This window comes from Pholcus phalangioides, unplaced genomic scaffold (assembly GCF_987345545.1).
Source record: "Pholcus phalangioides strain wild (caught in Gottingen) unplaced genomic scaffold, Ppha-v1.0 ptg000027l_1, whole genome shotgun sequence".
In the NCBI taxonomy this organism is placed as follows: domain Eukaryota; kingdom Metazoa; phylum Arthropoda; class Arachnida; order Araneae; family Pholcidae; genus Pholcus; species Pholcus phalangioides.
Genome location: NW_028301617.1, coordinates 6,247,343 through 6,269,036, shown reverse-complemented (window position 1 = coordinate 6,269,036; position 21,694 = coordinate 6,247,343). Strand labels below are relative to the sequence as shown.

At 35.5% G+C, this 21,694-nt stretch overlaps 1 protein-coding gene across 14 annotated transcripts in view; it reads left to right on the top strand.

Moving 5' to 3' along the window:
• Positions 1-3,517: 3,517 nt before the first annotated feature.
• hyd (E3 ubiquitin-protein ligase hyd) overlaps positions 3,518-21,694 on the top strand; it is a 98,031-nt gene continuing 79,854 nt past the window's right edge. For 9 of the 14 annotated variants that reach the window (XM_089251795.1, XM_089251798.1, XM_089251792.1 and 6 more), the window contains exons 1-7: positions 3,523-3,719; positions 9,451-9,598; positions 13,397-13,473; positions 14,962-15,127; positions 18,318-18,377; positions 18,481-18,577; positions 20,290-20,427. In XM_089251795.1, the coding sequence (XP_089107921.1) occupies positions 3,658-3,719; positions 9,451-9,598; positions 13,397-13,473; positions 14,962-15,127; positions 18,318-18,377; positions 18,481-18,577; positions 20,290-20,427 (748 nt within the window). In that variant the 5' untranslated portion in view covers positions 3,523-3,657. Of the gene's footprint in view, positions 3,720-9,450; positions 9,599-13,396; positions 13,474-14,961; positions 15,128-18,317; positions 18,378-18,480; positions 18,578-20,289; positions 20,428-21,694 lie in introns of all 14 variants that reach the window. The other 5 variants (XM_089251793.1, XM_089251800.1, XM_089251799.1 and 2 more) reach the window with 3 other exon arrangements.

Sequence of the window (21,694 nt, the reverse complement as noted above, 5' to 3'; positions counted from 1 at the left end):
CGTGACCAAGGCCGCCTGTTACTGTCCGAGACTTGCAGATTGCACTTCTTGAGGAGTGGAACAGTAAAGTCTGATCGATAACCTCATCGCATCCATGGCAAACAGGTGTACAGCAGTCTTAGCTGTTCGAGGAGACCACACGCCCTATTAAAACTCATGCATCATGTCTAAATAGTCCTTTTTTTATCGTTTACATGTAACCAAATTGTTGCCCTAAATCATCTTTTCATGTTTTTTCCATATTTTCAAAGAATTAAAGCTTAATTCCAAATTTTTTTACGTCTTTTTTCTGTATTGCGCATTGATACGCGTGTACTATCCATTGTATGCCAATACGTGGCTGTCTTGCACGGTTTTCTTCACTTTTTTTGCTTGCTCCCCTAATTGTTTTGAGCTGTGTATATAACACGTAAAATGATAAGCCGTTCTGTAATTCATTACGATAATAATATAATTGACTAAATATTTAATAACTTTTAAATGTAATTTAAAAATTTTAATTTTTTTCCTTTTAAATTTTTAGAATTATATAAAAATTATAAATATTTAAAATTATTTTAAATATTTATTTTTAAATTTTTAACCCAGTTTTGACTGACGTTGCATTTGCGCAACTCTTCGTTAAAAAAAATTTTCAATTAATTTTTATTCACATTTTGTATTTGAAATTAAAAAGTCCAATGAGTGGTTTAGCATTTTTTAAAATTTGTTTACAAAGAAATTTAATTTTTGATGGCTTTTCAAAAATGAAATTTTCGGAAAAATTTTACCTTTATTTTCGATCTGGAATTTTTTCTTCCCATGACCCATTAACGGAAATACATTTTTTAAAAATAGAAAAAAATATTTTTTCTTAAATCTTTTTGTTCACATGATACATCAAGTTTCCTAATATACATAATAACCACTAGTTATTTTAATTAAATTAAGTTAATTTATACTAATCCAAAAGTTTAATAATTGTAATTTTGCATTAATTACAAAGAAAAACAAGCTAAATTAATATCCAATTTTTGAAACTTCTCAAATATGTTATTTAAGTACCAGTTATCATGTATAAAAAATTGTGCAATTTGGTCATGAATTTGGAGTGGTCAAAAATGAGTTAATCTTTTAATTTTTTAACTTTTTAAACTAAATACTTTTATCAAGCAACGTTATCCACGTATAGCGTTCACTGGATGAAAACAAAATCAGCCTTTAAAGATGCGGGAGAAACGCCCGCATATACGTGCTTGTGTGAAAAGGTAGAGGATGCGGACCCCCGTCCGCAACCACATACCTGTGAAAGGGGCCTTAGGAGTTGTTTGTACTTTGCATACTCTTCCAATGCGTATAATATTCAGAGAAAATACAGATATATATATATATATATACACACACAATCAACAACGGTTTATGAACGGCTCTGTTTAAGAACAATTCGGTTTATGAATCAATCTTGGTTTACGAACACACATAAAGGACTGAATCGTAAGAAAAGGATGTTTCAGATAATGATTTCATCTGAGTAATGCTCCACAAAATATGACTCCTCTATAATCTACTATGTGATCTATGGCTCATCACGTCATTTCAAACTTCAAAAATGTTAATTTTTAGCATAGAACTAACACTCTCTCAATGACTTCTCAAAACATTATTTTAATATCCTACACTACAAATTGCGTATTGCATTTGCTATCATCTACAAAGCTTAGCGGCAAATATTTTACAGAACTATGAATATATTGTGGCTGGATTGTTATGAGGGGTTTGACACTGGGATTGTAGATCACATGAAACCAGACAGGGCCGTAGTTTTCATTTCGTCTTTTTCTACTGTGGTTATTTTTTCAGTAAGTTATTATTTTTATGATTTTCATTGGTTTCACGTTATGCACGGGAGCTGCTAGAAAATTCATACTAGAAAACTTCGTAGTGCCAGGAAAGGATTAATTTATTTACATTGATTCTAGTAGAAAAATTGTTTCGGTTTACGAACGGATTTCGGGAACGAACAGAGTTCGTAAACCGAGGTTTGGCTGTTTCTCTAAAATAACGTCAGCTCTTCAGCTCAAGTTGTTGAGTTTTGTAAATTACCTGTACCAACGTTTTGATGAAAATAACAAATTCAAGGAACTCAACTAAAAAACGCAAAAAAAAAAAACCGGTACATTTTTACATAAGAACAGAAAACACTAAGACTATCCAGCATCTGTTAGAGATAGGCCTCCGCACGAGTTGCCATAAACGTCATTCAGACTACCTAGCAAGTTTGCCACATTTCGAAACACATCATCCTGTTTCGTTTCTTCTTATTTTGGAGTAGAATCTTCCTGATTGGCTCACAAATACCGCATAGTGCATGGGCGGAGATACGGGGGGGGGGGGGGATTCATGGGTGCTACCCCCCCCCCCAGCGTCAAAGGTGAAGTTGACTGAACTAATGTATATACAGTCAAACCTCGTTAATGAGTCACTCTTGGGAGAGCAAAAATATGACTTGGTAAGCGAGTGACTCGTTAAACGGGGTAAGCCATAGCTGTGCCAGTTCTTGCTTGAGGACAATTGGGACTTCCAAAAAGTGACCCGGAAAGCGGAGTGACGTATTAACCGGGTGACGCACTAACGAGGTTTGACTGTATATATGCATATATGAATTGACATCATTATTAGGCTGACCATATTTCCTCGAGAGAAATACGGGATATTGAGATTCCAAATACGGGACATCGCTAATTATTGCCAAAAATGACGCCAAAACCGAGCAAAGTTGCCAATTATTGTTAAAATTACGGAAAAATCACAATGGTGTGAAATGAAGCGTTACTGCAAATTGCAGTGGATTAATATGAATTTCACAAAAAAAACGTTCACCAACACAAATGTAGGAGATTAATATTCTCATTTATAGTTGTAATTATCATAATATAGTTTATCAGTTGAAAAATAATTTCAATCTTTGACTTCAATAAAGAATAAAAATTCAAGTAGACTACGTGTAAAATACGGAAAAAACCGGGACACATTTGCCAAAAAGTCGGGACGGCCAAAAATATAGAAAATACCTGGATTGTTCCGGTTAATACGGGACGTATGGCCACTCCAATCATTATCATCATCGTGCCCCCAGACTTCCAAGTTTATTTCCACCTATGGCATAGTGATTGGATGTGAGGCATAGAAATCGTCAATTCTGAGCTCGATCATTTCTTTTCCATACAACGATGATACTGGAACGAGCAGGGAACTGTTTTTCCCTGAATGTTCTGAGGAAAAATGGACTACTTACTGACGTCACAAGCAGAGTGCGAAGGTATTTTACCATTAGGGGGTGCTGGACTATCGCGAAAAATACGGGACGTATGGTCACTACCTATTGCGAGCTTTCACTGTTTGACGTCATCATTATGATCCATGTAGTGCGCACGCGCACAAAACTGACGAAAACGCCGAGTGGACGCAAAGCAGACACCAATGAGAAAAGGCGGCTTAGTAAGCTAGGCATTGTAAAGTCCATACACGCGAAGGTTTATTATTTTTTTTTTCTTCTTCTCTTTGGATTTCCCTAGAAATGGCTAGAATATGTTTTGGTGCTCTGGGATAGATTTTTGAGTCGTCGTCGTCGGGTTCGATTCTTGAAGTTTGTAAATAAATGACATTTGAGTCTTCAAGATGACTTCGGTTCATTTCGTAGTACATCCTCTACCAGGGAACGAGGATCAATTGAATGAAAGGTGATTTTCTCTTTCAATGTCTCCCTCACACACACATATATATATATACACATGTAATTTCTCCATCCTCCCCCGCCCCCCCCCTTTCCTCTCCTCTCGTGTTATAACATGGTCCGATTTCATTTCGTCATATGTAAGCGTGGCCGGAAAAATTAAAGTAATTGTTTTCAAACTTCTAATATAACGTTTAAATGGAGCTTTAGAAACAAACATACAGGGACGGGCTTTTTAGTACTTTGCGGGGCCCGGTCTAAAAAATGTGTTTTCCTCTCCGGTAGATTAACGTTGGTACCCGAGACTGACCGTCAAACTACAGTAAAACCTCTCGATAACGGACACCCCGCGAAACCGAAAATTTTGTCCTCTAACGTGGGGGGGATCCGTTAACACTAGAACAACGGCAGCGGTCATTTTTACCGCAAAGCTACTTTGACACGTGATTATATGATAAGCTTTCGCAATTATGTTGAGTTTGTAACTACCGTCAAACTTGGTTGTATGAAGCTTTTCGACATTTGGCCGATGCAAAGACAAATCCAGGAAAGGAAAATCAACGGAACTGCCTCTGTGGGGGAATCAAACCCATGTCCTCTTACTGTGCTGGGTGAGGGCCCTAGGCTGCAAAGGCAATGAGTCCTCTTTGTTTAGAGCTTGTGTGTGTGCTGAATGGTGATTCGTTGCCTTTGTAGTCTAGGGCACTGACCAGGCTATTGAGAAAACTTGAGTTTGATTCTTCCCCGCAAGGCCAGTTGAATTTTCTTTCTCTGTGGAATTCATCTTCGCATTGTCTAACTGTCGAAACAATTGCATTAATAGCAAAGAATGACATCTTCGGAAAACTCACTTGTAATGACTACTTGGCTATAATGCCAATAATTGGTGGCCCAGACTCGTCCCCATGGAGAACGAATCTTGCTTACAATGTCCATTAAAAACATTTTCCGTGAATGTAACAATATTTTTTTTTCGTTAGTTTGTTTCAATGACATTTCCCCATAAAATTCCTAAGATTTGAGCTGATCGCATCCAGGGAATATTCATCTGTTCTACTTGGAGATATAAAATAATCGAGAATAATCCCTGGAAGAGGATTACTTTTATAAATAACATGTTCTTATTCATTTTCATAAGAATATTCTCCTGTTACTTATAATATGGTTGAGAATATGCTCTGTAAGGATTACTTTCATAAATTGCTTGGAAATATTCTTATCGAAAATAATTATTCTCAAGTTATTTATATATAATAAGAGAATATTCTCAAGAATATTTGTAATAACATGTATTATAATAAATAATCTCCATAAATAACTACTACTTCACCAAACTCCAACATTGGCCATATCGTTATATTGCAATTTACTGCCATTGATGAGATGGGTTGAAAATGAAGGCGCTGTCTATTGGTGGTCGCCTCAAGTTCATTAGGGAAAATATCTTATCTATATCCTCTTTTGGGTTCAACCCAAGGACTGTGACAGCAACCTTCACAGTGGTAGACAAGCATCTTACCATCATGTCACTCGGACACTCCATACATAACGAGAATAATTCTTATATTGTTTTTGATAAGAATATTCCCCACTAATTTATAATAGTAGTAGTCCTTTAAGAGAATATTCTCTGTCCCCGTCTTTCTTCCCATCAAGAAGACGGGAATACTGAAATTTGTAGCTCACAGTATCAACCGTTAACTACAGTTTTGAAAATTCTGTGTGTAGCTGGCGTCAGCAAGTATTAATGCATTTTAAAAGTGAACAAAAAGAGCCTTCATAAAAGCAATAGGTTTTTTACATTCGTACGTCAATTAATTCAATAAATAATTTTTCAAATTTCTTTATTTTTCCCAAAAATTTTATTTTATTACACATTCGAAAAAAATGGGGAGATTGACTTTTGAAATTTTTAAATTACTTATTCATGATTTAATAACTGAACTGATATGATTAAAATATACCCAGAAAATAAAATTTACAAATTAAAATAACACTATATTTTCACAAGCATCAAAATTGGTCATTCTTTTAAAAGTTGGAAATACAGTACTTGCACAAACACCATTATGAAATATTGATCACATAGATCTTACGTGCAGTTCACTCACAACACTATCTTCATGCTCACCCCAGTTATCCGATATTTCACCATTAATTTGATTCCATTATCGAGAAAACTGGTACTTTCTATCTCAACACTACAGCCGTCAAACAAAAAATGTCTTACACGAATGGTGAGGTGGGGTCATTATGACCCTATGAAAACTGACGAAAGAAATAATGGAAAGAAAAAAATAGAACTACCACATAAATTTGTCAAACACGTGTAAACAACTAGATTGAAAGGTACTGATAACATGATGCACTGGATGCATTTCTTTCTCAAGGGAGTGGCATGTTACAAAAAAAACGCCACAACGGGCAAAATGCGGTCCCACCATGATAGTTCAGGGTTAAAGTTTGAAAGCAAGAAAATGAAACCAACATGGCTGAATTGCACAACTTGCAAGAGAATGTGAGTGATACAGAATTTAAGTGTATGTACATTGAAAAACAATGGTTCTGTGTATTCTTAGAATGAAGGCGATTGCATAAGATATAGTTTCCTTTATCAATCAACTTTGGTTTAATTTTTTGTTTTGAATGTATTTCTGAAAATTTATCTAATTTTAAAATTTTTTAAGGTTTTAACCTTAAGGTTTCTAAACTCTTTGCAACCAAACTTCTGAAACCTCTCACCATGACCAAGAGAATATTCAGAGAATGTTCTCAAACTAAAAGTTGTCGTTGGGGGTGATTATACCTTAAATTTTTTTCTTGTAAATGTTTCAGGCAATGAATACTGATTTATATTTTACAATGTAAACAAAATTAGTACAAAAATTTCATTATTTAAAAGAAAAATGAATATTCTCGATTATTCTCCAATTTTTTACATCCAGGAGAATATTCTCGTTCTGCGAGATTATTTTCACCTCGTATCTCTAGTTCTACCTATAGTTAACACTAGAATGACTGTAGTTGTAATTTTTACTGCAAAGTTACTTTGACATGTGATCACACACAAACGGTTCATCTCGGGTTGTTGAAATGTTATGACTTTTTTTTCTCTCTCTCTCCCCCTTTTGAGGCTCTTAAATTCGTAGAATACAAATTTTTTAGTGATAAAATGTTCTACCTTGAATGAAAGTAACCGTCATTTTGACTGCCCAAAGGGATATTTAACTAATGCGATTGCAAAAAATGCTGAAATGGACAACGCTCTTATACAAATACAACGCCACAACAGACAAAAAATGCCCAACGAGGTGGCTGATAAAAGTGTAATTTTCTGGAGGTGGGTGGGTTTGAACCCATGTACCCCATACTCTTCCCATCTCTAACTCTGCATCTTACCAACCCATCATTACAGCCCTAAAGAGCTCTTATTCAAACATTAATATTGTGGGAACAGATCTATTGCTATTGTTTTTCTCCAGTACTCATTTTGTACCGTTCAATGGTATACTTTTGGGAACAGTTATAGTTTGATCTATTTTGGCAACGTGTTAGTGATTTTTTTTTTTTCCTTGTTTTTTCCTCTTTTTTTTAAAAGTGTGAAAGCATCAAGTCACTAAGAGTGAAACAGACTCATGCTTTTGGACATCCTTCTTGCCGAAGGAAAAAAATTGCCAACACATATTTTAAATAATACAGCAGTCAGAGAGAGAGTGCAAAAAAGTCTTATAAGGGAGAGATCTGCTCATATTCGCACCTTTAAGTTGGAAACCAATTACAGCTGATCACCACTGTAGCGATGAAGTTTGAACTCCTGTCCTCGCTATGTAAGTTTGTCACCCCCAAAGCAGAATGTGCCAGAATCTGTGACGTACGTCGCAGTGAAGACGTCGTCAGCAGTAGAATTAATGCTACTGTAGAACAATTTGGACGAATTTAAGAAAAAGTGCAAAAAACATGTATGGGAGTTTTTACCGCGGAACATTTCCAGTCAGGAGGGCTCGTCGCAGAACAGTGCTAAATATTGTGCTTTGGGGTTTGTCACTATCACCACTCGATCAGCGGCACTATGGCTGTTGAAACAAAGCAAAATATAATAAAAAAGAGGACAAAAGAACATTCTCCAATTAAATAATAGATCAAGATATATCAAAAATATCGTAAATCAGATACTGGATTAAAAATATTGAAAATCCGGACTCTTTCCTTTAAATAACACAACGGTCGGGGTAAAAAAAAAACTGAGGTTAAAAACACAATTGCGGGATTAAAATTGTAATGTCTAGAATGTGTATTATTAATAATAATAATGGTTGTATGAAATGTACAATCTGGTAAAACAAATCAAAAATGAGATATTCCAACAGGAAAAAACTAACATGCCGTGAAACCGGTATATACGATACACATACAAATGAACAAAAAAAAACGCTCTAAAATGCTAATGACACTATTTAAATGCACGTTTCCTATACACAAGACTATTATTTCTAGCCACCTGTAGGCGTTGATTTCACCTTCGGACAATAACCAACAGTAAAAAAAGGAATGTGTGTGTGCAACCCAGCCTAAGGAAATAGTAATAGTGTGGATAGACAAAAAACGCACACGGAAGAAAATGTCGTTTATCACCGACCAAAAATCGCCAACATGTTAGAAAGGAAATATCCAACGAGAAAAAGGGAATTATACTATAGCTGTTCTGCAGAATGCCACGAGCATTCCTCACCTCCAATTTTGGATGGCTTGGCGCAATTTCCTCAATGTCTCACAATAACGCTGCCCATTGTTCGTAGTGCCTTTTGGCATGAAATCCACCAAGAGGAGAACACCCTTTCAATCTCAAGAAGCCGTCACAGAGTGTTTGAATTTGCGAAGTTTTTTAAGGTGGGGGGGGGGGGAGTGTGTGATACTACTCAAGTTATTGCCGCTTGCTTTCTGGGGTGTAGTGTCATGTCCAGGTCCCCCACCTCGACCGTGTCTGCCTACAAATTTTTGTACTTGCTGTTGAAATTCGTTGTATCAAATTTCATTATTACGAAGCCCTCATGAGCTTGAAGCTCCCATGTTGCAGCTATGCAGTGTAACATACCACTTTTGCTTCTGCATGAGGGCACGAGTCTCATATATAAAGGATATGGCAACTTTCAGTCCCCTCAATGGTTTTTTTCCCCATTTCGGTGCCTCTGAACACCGTAATCCATTATACAAAAAAAAGTGACACCAAAAACTAATCAACACTAGCTATATTCTTCGTGTTGATAGGTGTGGGGTTTGAAACCATTTTAGTAACACCTTTTTGGGCAAGAAACTATGTTTTTCTTCAGCTAAGAGCAGGGGTTCTCAAACTGTGTGCCTCCAACTTTTGTTAAACAGCTCTGGGGAGCCAGCGGATAAGCATTGAATAGGGGAAAGGGTTTGAGAACCCCTGAGCTATAGTAAATTCCCAATGTACATATGCTTCTGCTTGGCATACGGAAATCTCCATAATTCATCCTTCAAAGTTGACAGCTATGGCATATATATATTTACACCCCCTATGCAGACATTTGGGGCACCTGCGACCCTAGCTTTTCCCTTCTTGAATTTCGGGAAGAAAAAACTAAACGGAATCATGTTGAATAAACCTGTATCTCGTAACATATATTTTAATATGATGAATATCTATTTGTATGTATAATAGTTGCAATTTTTTATTTTCCTTCGAGAAGAATGTTAGCTTTATAACATCTGCGAAGTTCTGATTTTTTTCTGTGCAGGTTGAAAGAAGTTGCAGAGAGAACAAATCGCTGTGGTTACAGCGTGCCATCTGTTTTAGCCCAGCTTAAAAATGCCTCCATCCGGCAGTGCGTTGTTGGACCAAGCCACGTTGCTTTTCTGCTGGACGTAAGTGATTTTTCGTTTATAATGGTGTAGGAAATGTATACCGCCGTTGTTGGGTACCAAGTGTAGTATCGAAGATAATGTTTTCCCATTAATATTGGAGGCGATAAATCTTGCCATCATTTTTTCCCCCTTTAATATTTTTAATATTTTGTAACTTGTGATTCTTGGACCCTCCTCACATAAGGTGTGTTGATGTTGCCTAGATTCCAGAAGATTTGGCTTTCTTCTGGCATCTAGGCAAGATGGGTTATATACCAGTTGGTATCCAGGTGACATGGTACGTGTATTTTTATGTTGCTATATCACCATCTATCATTTTTATATCAACCGCACAATTTATTTCAATTCTTTTCTATTTTAATTATTACAGTGGACTCTCGCTAATCCAGCGCATATCGAACCAGGGTGTGCCGGATTACAGGAAGTTCCTATTTAAATAATATAAATTTACTAGCTATAATACCCGGCGTTGCCCGGGTTTTCTTCAATGAGGCTTTTTTGGATCACGTGATATCTCCCTCTCTTTTTCTTGAGGGACATACAAATCGTGTCCAAGTTAACCAATATGGCGACCTGCGCGATTCATGAAATAAACAAATCTAGATTTACACAGAAACATAGAAATGAATATATTTTTTCTTTTTTTTAAGGGGCGCTAGGTATTTCGATCCCCCTCCCCCCTGAACTTCAATTTATCCATCTGTCTGTTCCATCTTCCAAAAATCCTTAGTTAAAGCTGTGGAGTTTTTTCGATGCACTTTTCACGGGCTCATAACTAATTTTATAAAATATCCTAACCCACATGAATTAATGCAAATAAATATCAAAAGAGACAATACGGAGACATTAATTTTCATACTTGAGAAGATATAAATGAAATCAATGATATTGCTCGAATATCCAACTCAAAAGTATAGGTTTGGCTAATTACTTCATATTTAATCTCCTGGGCTTCCATATATCTCTAAGCGAACTGAATATTTCAAAAATCGAGAATTCAATAGATTTTTTAAAATTATTGATGGGGTGGAAAATCCCATTAATTTCCGCATTTCTACAGTAAAATCGACAATTTTATCACTGATTTCTATGAGGATCACCCTTTTCCTGACTCTCAAAGCGATGATGATTATGACGTTTATTCAAAAAGCCTCATTACTGAGAGTATATTGAAAATGTGGCAAACCATTATAAAGGCATAAACTATTATACATATACTAACAGGATTAAAGAAGTGACAAACTGTTGTAAAGGCATATACACGTCTGAAACGCATTGTTAGGGAACCACGGTAACCAAAGTAAACGTTCGGAAAGTGATTGTTGAGGCCCAAAAACCATTGTTGCCGGACAGTTTTTTGCCCATTTGGGGCATTTGCCCTGGGCTGACGAAATTTTAAAGTAGCCTATCGTTCAAGTCGGGTCCCATTTGGTATATATGCAAAATTTGGCGACGATCAATCTAAAATTGTAGATTTGTATAGAGAACATACACACACACACACACACACACACACACACACACACAGACAGAACATCAATTTTATATATATATAGATACACACAGATGTACAGTCACATGTTTCCTCTTCTATGCTTGAAGAAAACCCGCTTAAAAATGCCGGATTGCTCAACGGGCCAGACTAGCACATGGCTGGAATATCGAGTCTACTGTACTATTTTTTTTCATTAAGCAGTTTACAGTCCTAGTAGACGAACAGGACAAAGAAAATTATAAGCAACCAAGGTGCAATATTTTTAGAGTTTCTGAGGAAGTGAGGGGAAGGGGCTAAAGCTCATATATGGGTGTCCCCCCCCCCCCCAAAACAATCAAAAACTAGTGCAAGTGACCCAATACAGGATGATTCAGAAAAGATGGGAAAAACTTTAAGAGGTGATAGTACACACCAAAATACAAACAATTGTCATCAAAGAATGCATGGTCTAACATGAAATGTAAATTCACTAGCGTGTTTTGAAAGGGTCGCTCTACAAACGTTAAAACGGCATTCCTGTTGGAATTTATTGGGAGAAAAAGAATACACCATGCATGCAAATGCTTCCAATTTACCCAGAAGCCTTCAGATTTTTCAGCCTTACTAAAATCTTCCGGTCGGTAATCTGATTCTAAAGTAATCTGTTGGTAAAAAATCTCTAGAAGTCTACAAACTGAGCTTTTATTGGGAAATCCCTAAAGAGAATACTCTATCAGTCCTTGCAATTTCAAGCTGACCCCCATTTTCTCAAGAAAAAATATGGGGAATTAGGATTTCAAGTACAAAAAAATCGATAGTTGTCGCCAAATATGATACCAAGTGCAAGCGAATTGGCTAATTATATCTAAAAAAAAATAGGACAGCGAAAAATGTGTCCTGGAAAAATGGAAATTGTATGTGGTCACCTGTTAAAATTTCAAAAAAGTGTCTGAATTTTCCCTTTTATTTGTTCGACATGTTTTCTTTGATGCGAAATATGTCATCATGTGATAAACTACAGATTTTTCAAGGCCGTGAATTGGCACCTATGCAAATGTAACCCGGGGAAATACACTAAGTATTTTAATAGTGAAGTGTGCCATTATCCCGTAGGCCTACGTTACAACTATTATAATGATTACACGCTGGAATAAATTCACAGGGCTGACATCCACGCCATCTATTCACTATGACGTAGATTTACATATGGTTTCTTCTTCCCCAGGTTACATTTTCATGCATGGTGTTCTTTTTCTCCTGATAAATTTCAACAGGAATGTTTGTAGAGCAAATGTTAAACCGGTTTTCGAAACGCGCTAACGTGTTTGTGTTTTATGTTAGGTCATGCATTCTTTGATGACAATTGTTTGTATTGGTGTGTACTATCGCCTCTTAAAGTTTTTCCAGTCTTTTCTGAATCACCGGGTATATATGTACACATATTTTCACATGGTCATTATTTCCCCCCCCCCCCCCTTCATGGTTATTCTCCAGACCTTCATGGTTATCTCAGCGTACGGGCTCATACTACCCTCGGTCTTGAAAACTTGCTGCATTGTCTTTTTACATGAAAATCTTATTATTTTACTCACAGTAAGCCTTATGCATAGACATATACAGCGGGGTGGCGATAGAGATGACCTCTCCCTTCCCATTCAGTGAAAAATTGTATTATCATGGGTGAAAGGAAGAAAATTTGCCCCTGCTGCTGTTCAGTGATGCCTCTAGGAACCTTGATGCACACTTCGAGAAACACTGGCTTATAGTATTAATACACAGTTCCTCGTAAAAAATGCTGTTCCTATGCTCAGCATAGATGTAACAGCCCGAACAGATTGAACTGACAGGGGTGTCTCTGAGGCAGTGCAACCCTTTCACCCACACATGGTGTCGATTCTGGGGTAAGGAAAAAAATAGGAAAATTTGTAAAAAAAATGTTTTGTCTGTGAAATTGAAACCGTAAGTGAGTGGTTGGAATAATATCCACAGAATCAAATTTTCTGTCCTTTAATGTTTACGTCAATCAAAAAAAAATTTTTAACAAAGAGGGGGATGTGTGTGTGTGTGCATCGAAGTGGCACCTCAGAAACAGTGTTGTGTAAAAAAAGCTTTTCAATTCAGAAACGCTGCTGCTGCTCTTCGAAAAATTTTGAGAATTATTAGATATGATTTAGTTTGATGTGTAATCAAACATCTTATCTATAGATCTGTTTGCGAATTCACTTATTTTTTCCACCCTCCCCTATTATTCTTGCAATTTGTATTTATTATGTTTAGCGTTATTCACTTGAATGCTTATGGTTAATCATTTTTTATATGTTTAGGATGGTAGGATATGCAGAGTGGCATTTTCTGTCATGTCGGACCGTTTGGATCTCAGCAAAACTGAAGTTTCCAAAGCGTAAGTTTAGCCAGTATCCGGCAATATTTCGTGTTTTCTTTTTTGCCTAAGATATAACATGCCCAACCAATGGCCCGTGGGCCAAATGAGAAGGCCTTCATCTGATGTGGCCCTCTACCGTGAAAAAACATGGGTTTTTTTTTTCCAAAATAAACTAAATCATTGCTCATTGCTATTACTGTCATTATTCCACATTGAACCCTTTTGCCGTGGATGTCAATAGACTCGTGGTTAAAATGTTATTTAAATTCCAACATTGATAGCTGCCACATGTAAAAAAGAGTGGTCCTGATTTTTTTTGTTTTAAAATTTTCGAAATTGCTGTATAAGAACTTATAAGAAATTTTTAATATCTCCTGAAACAGTTTATTTGATTGTGTCCCATGACCAATTGTCAAACCACTCAAGTGGTGTATCGAACATTTCAATCGAACAAATCACTTAAAGGAGCCAGCTGCAGATTTTTAGATCTCTTGTGTGACCTTTGGCACACTTACAAATCACTTAAACTTTCCCCACTACACATTTCCAGATCATTAAAACTGCCCGCAGCACATTTCCTGTTCTTTTGATTGGTTTGCAGCAAATTTTCAGATCTCTTGAGTGGCCCATGGAACAGTTACAGATCATTTAAGCTGTCCGTTGCACATTCCCAGATTACTTTGGTGCTCCATAACCAATTAAGGGGCCTGTGAAACTTTTTCAAATCCATAAAGTGTCCAGCATTCTCCAAAAGGTTGAGCACCCTTTAATTAAGATGTGTCCTCAAAATATCTTTTGCAGACCTGCCAACTCTCCGGATTTGTTAAAATTTCTCCAGATTTTGGCAGAAAATTAGATTTTCCTCAAGCTTTCACGTCGTGACGTCAATGACTACTTTCGTCATTAGGGGAAACACCCATAGAGGGCAGCCATGGTCATTTCTGTCGAGCAGCCATAAAAAAAAGTCTTGGTGACCACATTTAAGCAACTGGCAGAGACGTGACTGTTTACTTCATCCGCGATCATTAATCAGGGGATGACCTTGGTTGCAAAAATTCCTGTATATATATAATCATTGTTGTATTCCATTAATGGCTATGGGGTGAACACAATAAGTTTTTCGTTAGCTGCTTCATATTTTGAAGTTGTTAATTGTTCTGATTAAATATGTCGTCAGAACGGAAATATAAAACTGCTTTTTTTTAAGAGTTCATAAACTCACGATTATCAATCACTGATAGCATCCACGAAAGGAAACACTCATGTTTTATGAACAGTATGTAGATGTGATTTCTCTATTTTACATGGAAAGAAACATTGGATTATATTCTGCTCAGAGGCGATGCAGAACCTGTCGGGGAGGAGCTTTTTCTTAATTGATTAAAAAATAATTACCAACATGTCTGATTTTGTTTCTGCTTTTCTTGTTCTATTTTCTCATGTTTAACCTGCAAAAAAACTAGCTATTTCCCACAATTTTGTATTTTGTTTGTATGTTTATTCTAGGTTGAATTTGAAAGGTACAAACAGCTCTCAGTCGAGTTCGAGGCTTGGTACTCGTAATCGGGGCACAAGAATAATGAGGACAACTTCAAGCAGAGGCAGGGGTGTCATCATGGGCTCCAGGCCTGTTGTTCCTGCACCTTATGTACCTGATGAGCTCGTTTCTCAAGTGAGTGGTGCAAAGAGACGAGACCCTCCCTCCCAATTTAATGTTACTACAGTCACATCAGGACTCAATTCTGATAACAATAACCGAATGATAAGAATGTCTGAAAAATTCCTATTTTCAAGCAGTGACCATACATCCCATTCAATCAAACGGGAAGTATGGTAAACGGAACAATCATTTCATTTTTTTAAATATAATTCTAAAGTGGAACTTTTTCCTCCTTTAAGTTGAAATCCTGCATTTTTATAGCCATTGTGAGACATTAGAATGGAGCACTTGTCTAATGTGTGTTACGAATTATGATATTGTTTTAATGGGCACAATATGTTTCATAGATCTCTTGAAAAAGACTCGGGAAAAGAAATTTGCATTTGGTGAACTGAAAGAAACTAATTGAGGAACTGGAGGAAAGGGTTTTTTTTATCATGCATTTGACTTAACTATAAGAAGGCCATTGCAAAAGCAGTTTCACGTGTACATGGATCTCAGCGAATACTGCGCGAAATAGAGTTCGGAAATGATTGCAACAGTGGTGGGGAGAACACCTTGCCTCCTACACAGTCTTCCAGGCTGATAACGATAACTTATGAGGGAGGGGGGGGGGAATTTGTCTAGTTAACCTCAAAATGCCCAAAAAACTTTCAACCAAAAAAAAAATAATTATAAAATTATCTGAAGAGACTATTTCTATAAATTAATTTTTTCCCATGTAATGATATTGGTCCATTCTGTTCTTATCAAAAGTTATAACTAGGGCTTAGATTTTTATTTTTACCTTGAAAATGGGTAAGCATTTGTGACCTAAAAACATGAAAATATGACCTGAAATTTAAAAAAAAAACCCATCAATTTACCATTTTAATTAAATTTCTCTCAGCAGATTCAAATGAAAATCATGTCTACCTTACACACAATAACCATTCTTCAGTACTTTCTAGAATCGCGCTGAATTTCATGAGATGCAGTTTCAAATTAAAAAAAAAGACTGTTGTTTAGTTTCTTCCAAGAAATACCAGATGGACAGTGGGGGATTAATGTCAGTCAATGCCCCGGGTGCAAAAGAAAATATTGAGCCTCTTAAATTAGAAAAAACTATGAAGTTTGGTTCTTCTGGGCCCTGGGTGCGTGCCCGGTTTTCCTGCCGTTAAATCCGCCTCTGCAGATAAAGCAATATTTCTGTGAAGAAAGATTGTCACAAAGCACAGAATCTAGTTTCTGCAACCTTTTGTTGATTGTTGCTCCAGCTTAATTGCAATGTTACTGCAGCTGAAGATTGGAAAACAACAGAGAATTGACTTCAGTCAAGCATCACTGCCACCGGTGGTATTCAAACTTCAGTCCTCATGATGTGAATCCCTTATGATGCCCACATGACTGCACAACTTCATGCTGAAAATATTCCTCCAAATGTCCTAGAAAAAAATCTTAACTTTCTACTCTGAACACTTGACTTTAAGCAGCTCCAGAATTAAAAAAAGTGGCAACTACCAAATTTCAAGCAGTGGCCTGAAATAGGAAAGAAAAAAAATTGAAGGGAAGAAAGACGTTCACTTTGCGAAAAAAACATTGCTATAAAATTTTGGAGTTTTACAGAGAGCATTGGCAAAACAAAGTCTGCCTCATGTGACAAAAATCTGGGAATGCAAAAATGTTTTTTCCAAAAATAAATGAAATAAAAGATAAGAATTCCTTTTTAAGTTCATACTATAGCACTAAAAAAAATTCATACAGATTAAAATTTTCGCTAATAAAATGACCAATTGCTCAAAAATGCTTAAAATATTACCAATAGCTCAAAAATGCCCAATATATATGACTTGCAATAAAAATCTGAGCCTTGATGATAATACCCAAATGATAACAGTATTTGTGATTCTAGTAAGCGCTGTTGATTGGATTTATTTTTCTTATATTAGAATAGTTATAATTTTGTGTGTGTGTGTGGGGGAATTTTCTTCCACCATTTCATTTTTAACAATTTTATAAAATTGTTCACGTGTATGTATATATGTGCCTGTATACCGTTGAACAATTCCTTATTCCACCATCTGAAATGTTTTCAATTCATGAAATGTTTTGACTTGCAATTTTCTATAAGTTTTCATATTGATAATAATCTCAAATTTAGTGGGAAAGCGTATTTTGATTGCAGGGGAAGAACTTTCATTTGTGAATGAGCGGTATTAGCTCAGTGCTATTGGAGGGGGGGGGGTCAGAAGCGAATTTATGCAAGTTTAGTTTCGAGAAAATCAACTTAATCAAGTTAACCTACTACATTGAAATTCTATGTAGTAGTCAAACTACTGGCCGCTACAATGCATCCCTAGTATATTGAATGGATCTGTCCTTCTGCCAGCAGTTAGATGTTAGGTAAAGGAATCTCTTTTAGCACTTAACTCAAATTTTCAAATTTTGTCACTTGCATACCTTTGTTATGAACCCCTCAATTGTCCTCTCCAAAGGAACCGACATGAATATAATATTGAGGAGCTGATAGTTCCCAGTCCTGTAGAAGAAAAAATGTATTCCTCTGCATTAGCCAGCATGCCATGAAACTCGAGAGGCACCACTGTTTTCAAAGTTTGGATTTGATGGGGATCATGTGCACCATACACATTCTTCCAATTCAGTGGATTAACAGGAAAAATATATTTTTAAATTTTCAGAATCTGTGACTCGAATTTCCTGACATTCCAGGTCGAATACAGTGAAAACCAATCATAGCTGGGATACATGGAAGGAAAGTCTATGTCTAAAATTCAACTTCCCTAAAAAAGATATTGTACAAAAGCTCAGATATCTAATTAACCTTTGCTTCAAGGAATTTTGATTATCTTTTAATAACAAATAAGGCTTTTAATTATGAAGAATTGTTTATATATTGTGATAATTAAATAATTAAAACTGTACTTTTTAAAAATTTCAATTTAAGTGTGCCGCAAAGGGCATGTACACCACAGGTTGGAAATTTTCTCCTCTTTATTATCGTTAATTTTTGTCATGGTAAATAATTGATAGGTGAAAAAATTACCCGTTCTTCAGCTTCAGTACAAGGATTTTTCTCTATTCTTTTTCATAAACAACGGGCTCTTTTGAAATGTGTGATGTGCTTGTATTACTAATATGCTGTATGAATTTCCTTCCTGTGCAAAGTGTCTCAAGTTTCTCAATTTGTTTTTTATCGCCTTAGGCACAAGTTGTACTTCAAGGAAAATCGAGGAACTTGATTATTCGGGAGCTTCAGAGAACTGTGAGTAGATGATGATTGAATTCATCAATCTTTTTGCTCTTGTATGATATGATTTTATTTTACGAGTCTTCATTATAATTTTTATACATGGATTCGATTGTAGAACCTTGATGTGAACTTGGCGGTCAATAATCTCTTGAGCAGAGATGATGAAGAAGGTGAAGATGTAGACGACAGTCAGGATTCTTACATGCCAGGAGGTGAATAGGGTTTTTGGTTCGATCATACACTCTAGCTGCCAAGTCACCTAAAATTCCACTCAACCTCCCAGGCTCCCATAAAATTCTTATATCTCCCAAAATTTTTACTCTGATTGTAGAAAATCCCTTCTTTTTGTTAAAGTTATTCCCAAAGAATTTACCAAAGAAAAAGAGTTTTTAATCCCTAAAATGATGTCGCAAGTGTATTATAAATTGTCACTATTGCTTCAAATTAAAAAAAAATTTGCAATATTTTAGATTTTCTGGGGGGGGAGGGGAAAGACAAAATTCACAAAACCATCAGCATCAATTCTGCTTTTTGGCATCCAAAATTGGCAAGCTGACTCGTATTTGCTTTGACCATATGTCATGTTAAATAAGTGTCCTGTTTTGAGCATCATGGTGATTTTTTAATATAAATCAACAACAGGCAAAATGCCCAACAAGGTGACTGAGAAAATGATGACCGTAACAAATATGGATGTCATATATTTCTAAACTAATTTTTCTACGTATTTTTTCCTTCGCCATACAAAATTCCATTGTCCTAGGAACATTCATGAATGGTAATAAATTTTTAAGTCATGCTTCCAGTGGTCTTTATTTTAGTGTTTTGAAATAATAACTTTTGCAATATACAGGGTGATTATAAATAATCATTGCTAATTCAATTGCATTAACTATGCTTCATTGAACACACATTAATTGCTTAGTTTTTATCATAGTTTTTGTAAAATATCATCCTAATTAAGCATATTGAAAGTGTGTAACTAGGAAAAACATCATTATTATATAGTTAATAACATTAAGAATTCTTAAACACAAAATCATTTCTTGAGTTAAGTTATAAAATAACTAAATTGCACAAACATTGGTTTTTATTAAAATGTAAGAAATATTTATAGATTAATTAATATGGTAATTGTGTTAATTACATTAGTAAACATCTTATTTTGATTAGAGGTTTGGATGATTTTTCAGAAATTTTATTGTTTTTAATGTAAATGTTGTTATAACCAAAAAAACCAGTTTAAAACAAGAAAACAATGGTCTTGGGGTTTTTTTTCAAAAAAAATAGTTTTTAACCAACCTTGGAATTACCTATAGTCTAATATCAAACTCTTAATGCAGCAACATCCTTTATTACAATAAACCATGCCATAACAATATTTTTTTTAGGATATTTCGAAAATGCTACAATATTTTTTATATTTCACTGAAAATAACCTTCAGTATATTTTAAAATTCCTCAGCAGTTTTTTTGTCCTTTTGAGGGTGTTTAATAACATCTGTATTTTGCACTATCTACCCTCTGAAAGTGTTAATGTAGTTGCCATGATGCTTTTTTCTGTGTAGTACACAATGGCATTGTGTGGTAAAGAACTGTACAGAGTGAAACAACTGAACTCAATTCAAAAGAGATAACAGCATCAATTCGATTATGCCTGATCATAATACTACCTCTCAATACAATAACTTTTCTAAAACAATATTTTTTCTTGATCTACGGAGTATCGTTATATCAAGGTTTCATGTACTTATTTTTGTATAGAATTTGAATTTATTCGAAAACCTCCCTAATGCTTATTGGCAGCTATGATATACGAGTAATGTTAACTGAAACCACCTGAACACAGACAATATTTTTCGTTTATTTGTGTTTGTAGTAGTAGGTCTTATTTAGTTATTTTGAATGGCTTCATCATTTTCAGATGACTTGATATCTCTTTTGGATGCTGGGATGCACAGTGATCATCCGAGTGTTATCATCGATGCTGATACGATGTTCTCTGAAGATATGTTTGGTTATTCTGCTCTAAGAAATAGATCCACTAGCCGTGGTCGTTCTGGTATTTGTTTCATGTTTTTATTTTACTTTAATTCTTGACAGTAAGAATATGTGTGAATATGGTATACTTGTATATCAGTTCAGAATGAATTCTGGTTACAGAAAAAAGGCTTTAGTTATCTTAATTTAGATTGTTTGTGTGTCAAAAAAAGCTATGTACAGTGATATACTTAGACCTACATAAATAATTTGTTCTAAACCAATGATTTCTCCTCAGGAATAAAAGGGAGATAAATTTTAAAAAATTTCTTTATTCTTTCTTTTCTATTTGTCTTTTTTTTATCACTTCTATTGGGATAACATTTCTATTTAGCCTCATTTACATGGGAAATAAAATTTCAGTATTCTTCACTCTGCAATATGGAAAAATTTCAAAGGATTATAGGGAATGGGCATGAAACACAAAATTCCACCAAAGAAGCTGGCGTAAATCGCTTCCCCTTTCTTTTTCCTTGCAAGGGGAAAAAGTTGCTAAGCAGTTTGATATTCACCTCCCCCATTCTTCCACTATGTGGCTCAATTAAACAAGTCTTCTAAGGCAGGGTGCACACCAGTGTGATACTACAAACGATGCAGCTTGCAACTGGACACAGATTGGTTAACACTAGAATGGCCATCTTAGCAGTATTTGAGTTACACACTCAATTTTTGTGACTTTTCATTATCTCTGTATAAAAAAATTTGAAGGTATTGAAAGTTTTGTTCAGGGAAGAAATTGACGTTTATACCCAGAATGGCCAAGAGCAGTCCTTGTGACTGCTATATGTAAATTGTATACGTTTTCTCCTTGTGTGCGTTGATGTACACTTTGCTTTTAGGTTTATCACCTATCATTTCCTGATGGCACACACAAAAAAAAACATCTATATTCACCAGCAACATACCAATAAGAAAAAATAAATAAAATAATATTCCTTGCATCATGTTACTGGGCAATCTAAAGAATTTATTGACAAGCACAGTATGTGTCCACAATGAAAACCCTATATCTTATTGAGCTGTAGCTTCTGTTATAGTCTCAAAGTTGAGGAAACTTTTTTTTTTCCTGACCCTTCACCTGACAAGCTGTTTTTATTTTGGTTTGACATTTCATAACTCTTCATGTCGCCATCTGCTTTGAAAGCTTCCTAGGAAATAGAGGTTCATTCACAGTATGTAGAAATGGCTCTCAGAAGAAGGATTAATTAGAAAATATTTTTTTTTATCAGTACTAAATGATATTTTGGACAATAAATCGGATTCTGAGGAGACTTACTATGGGAACTCTG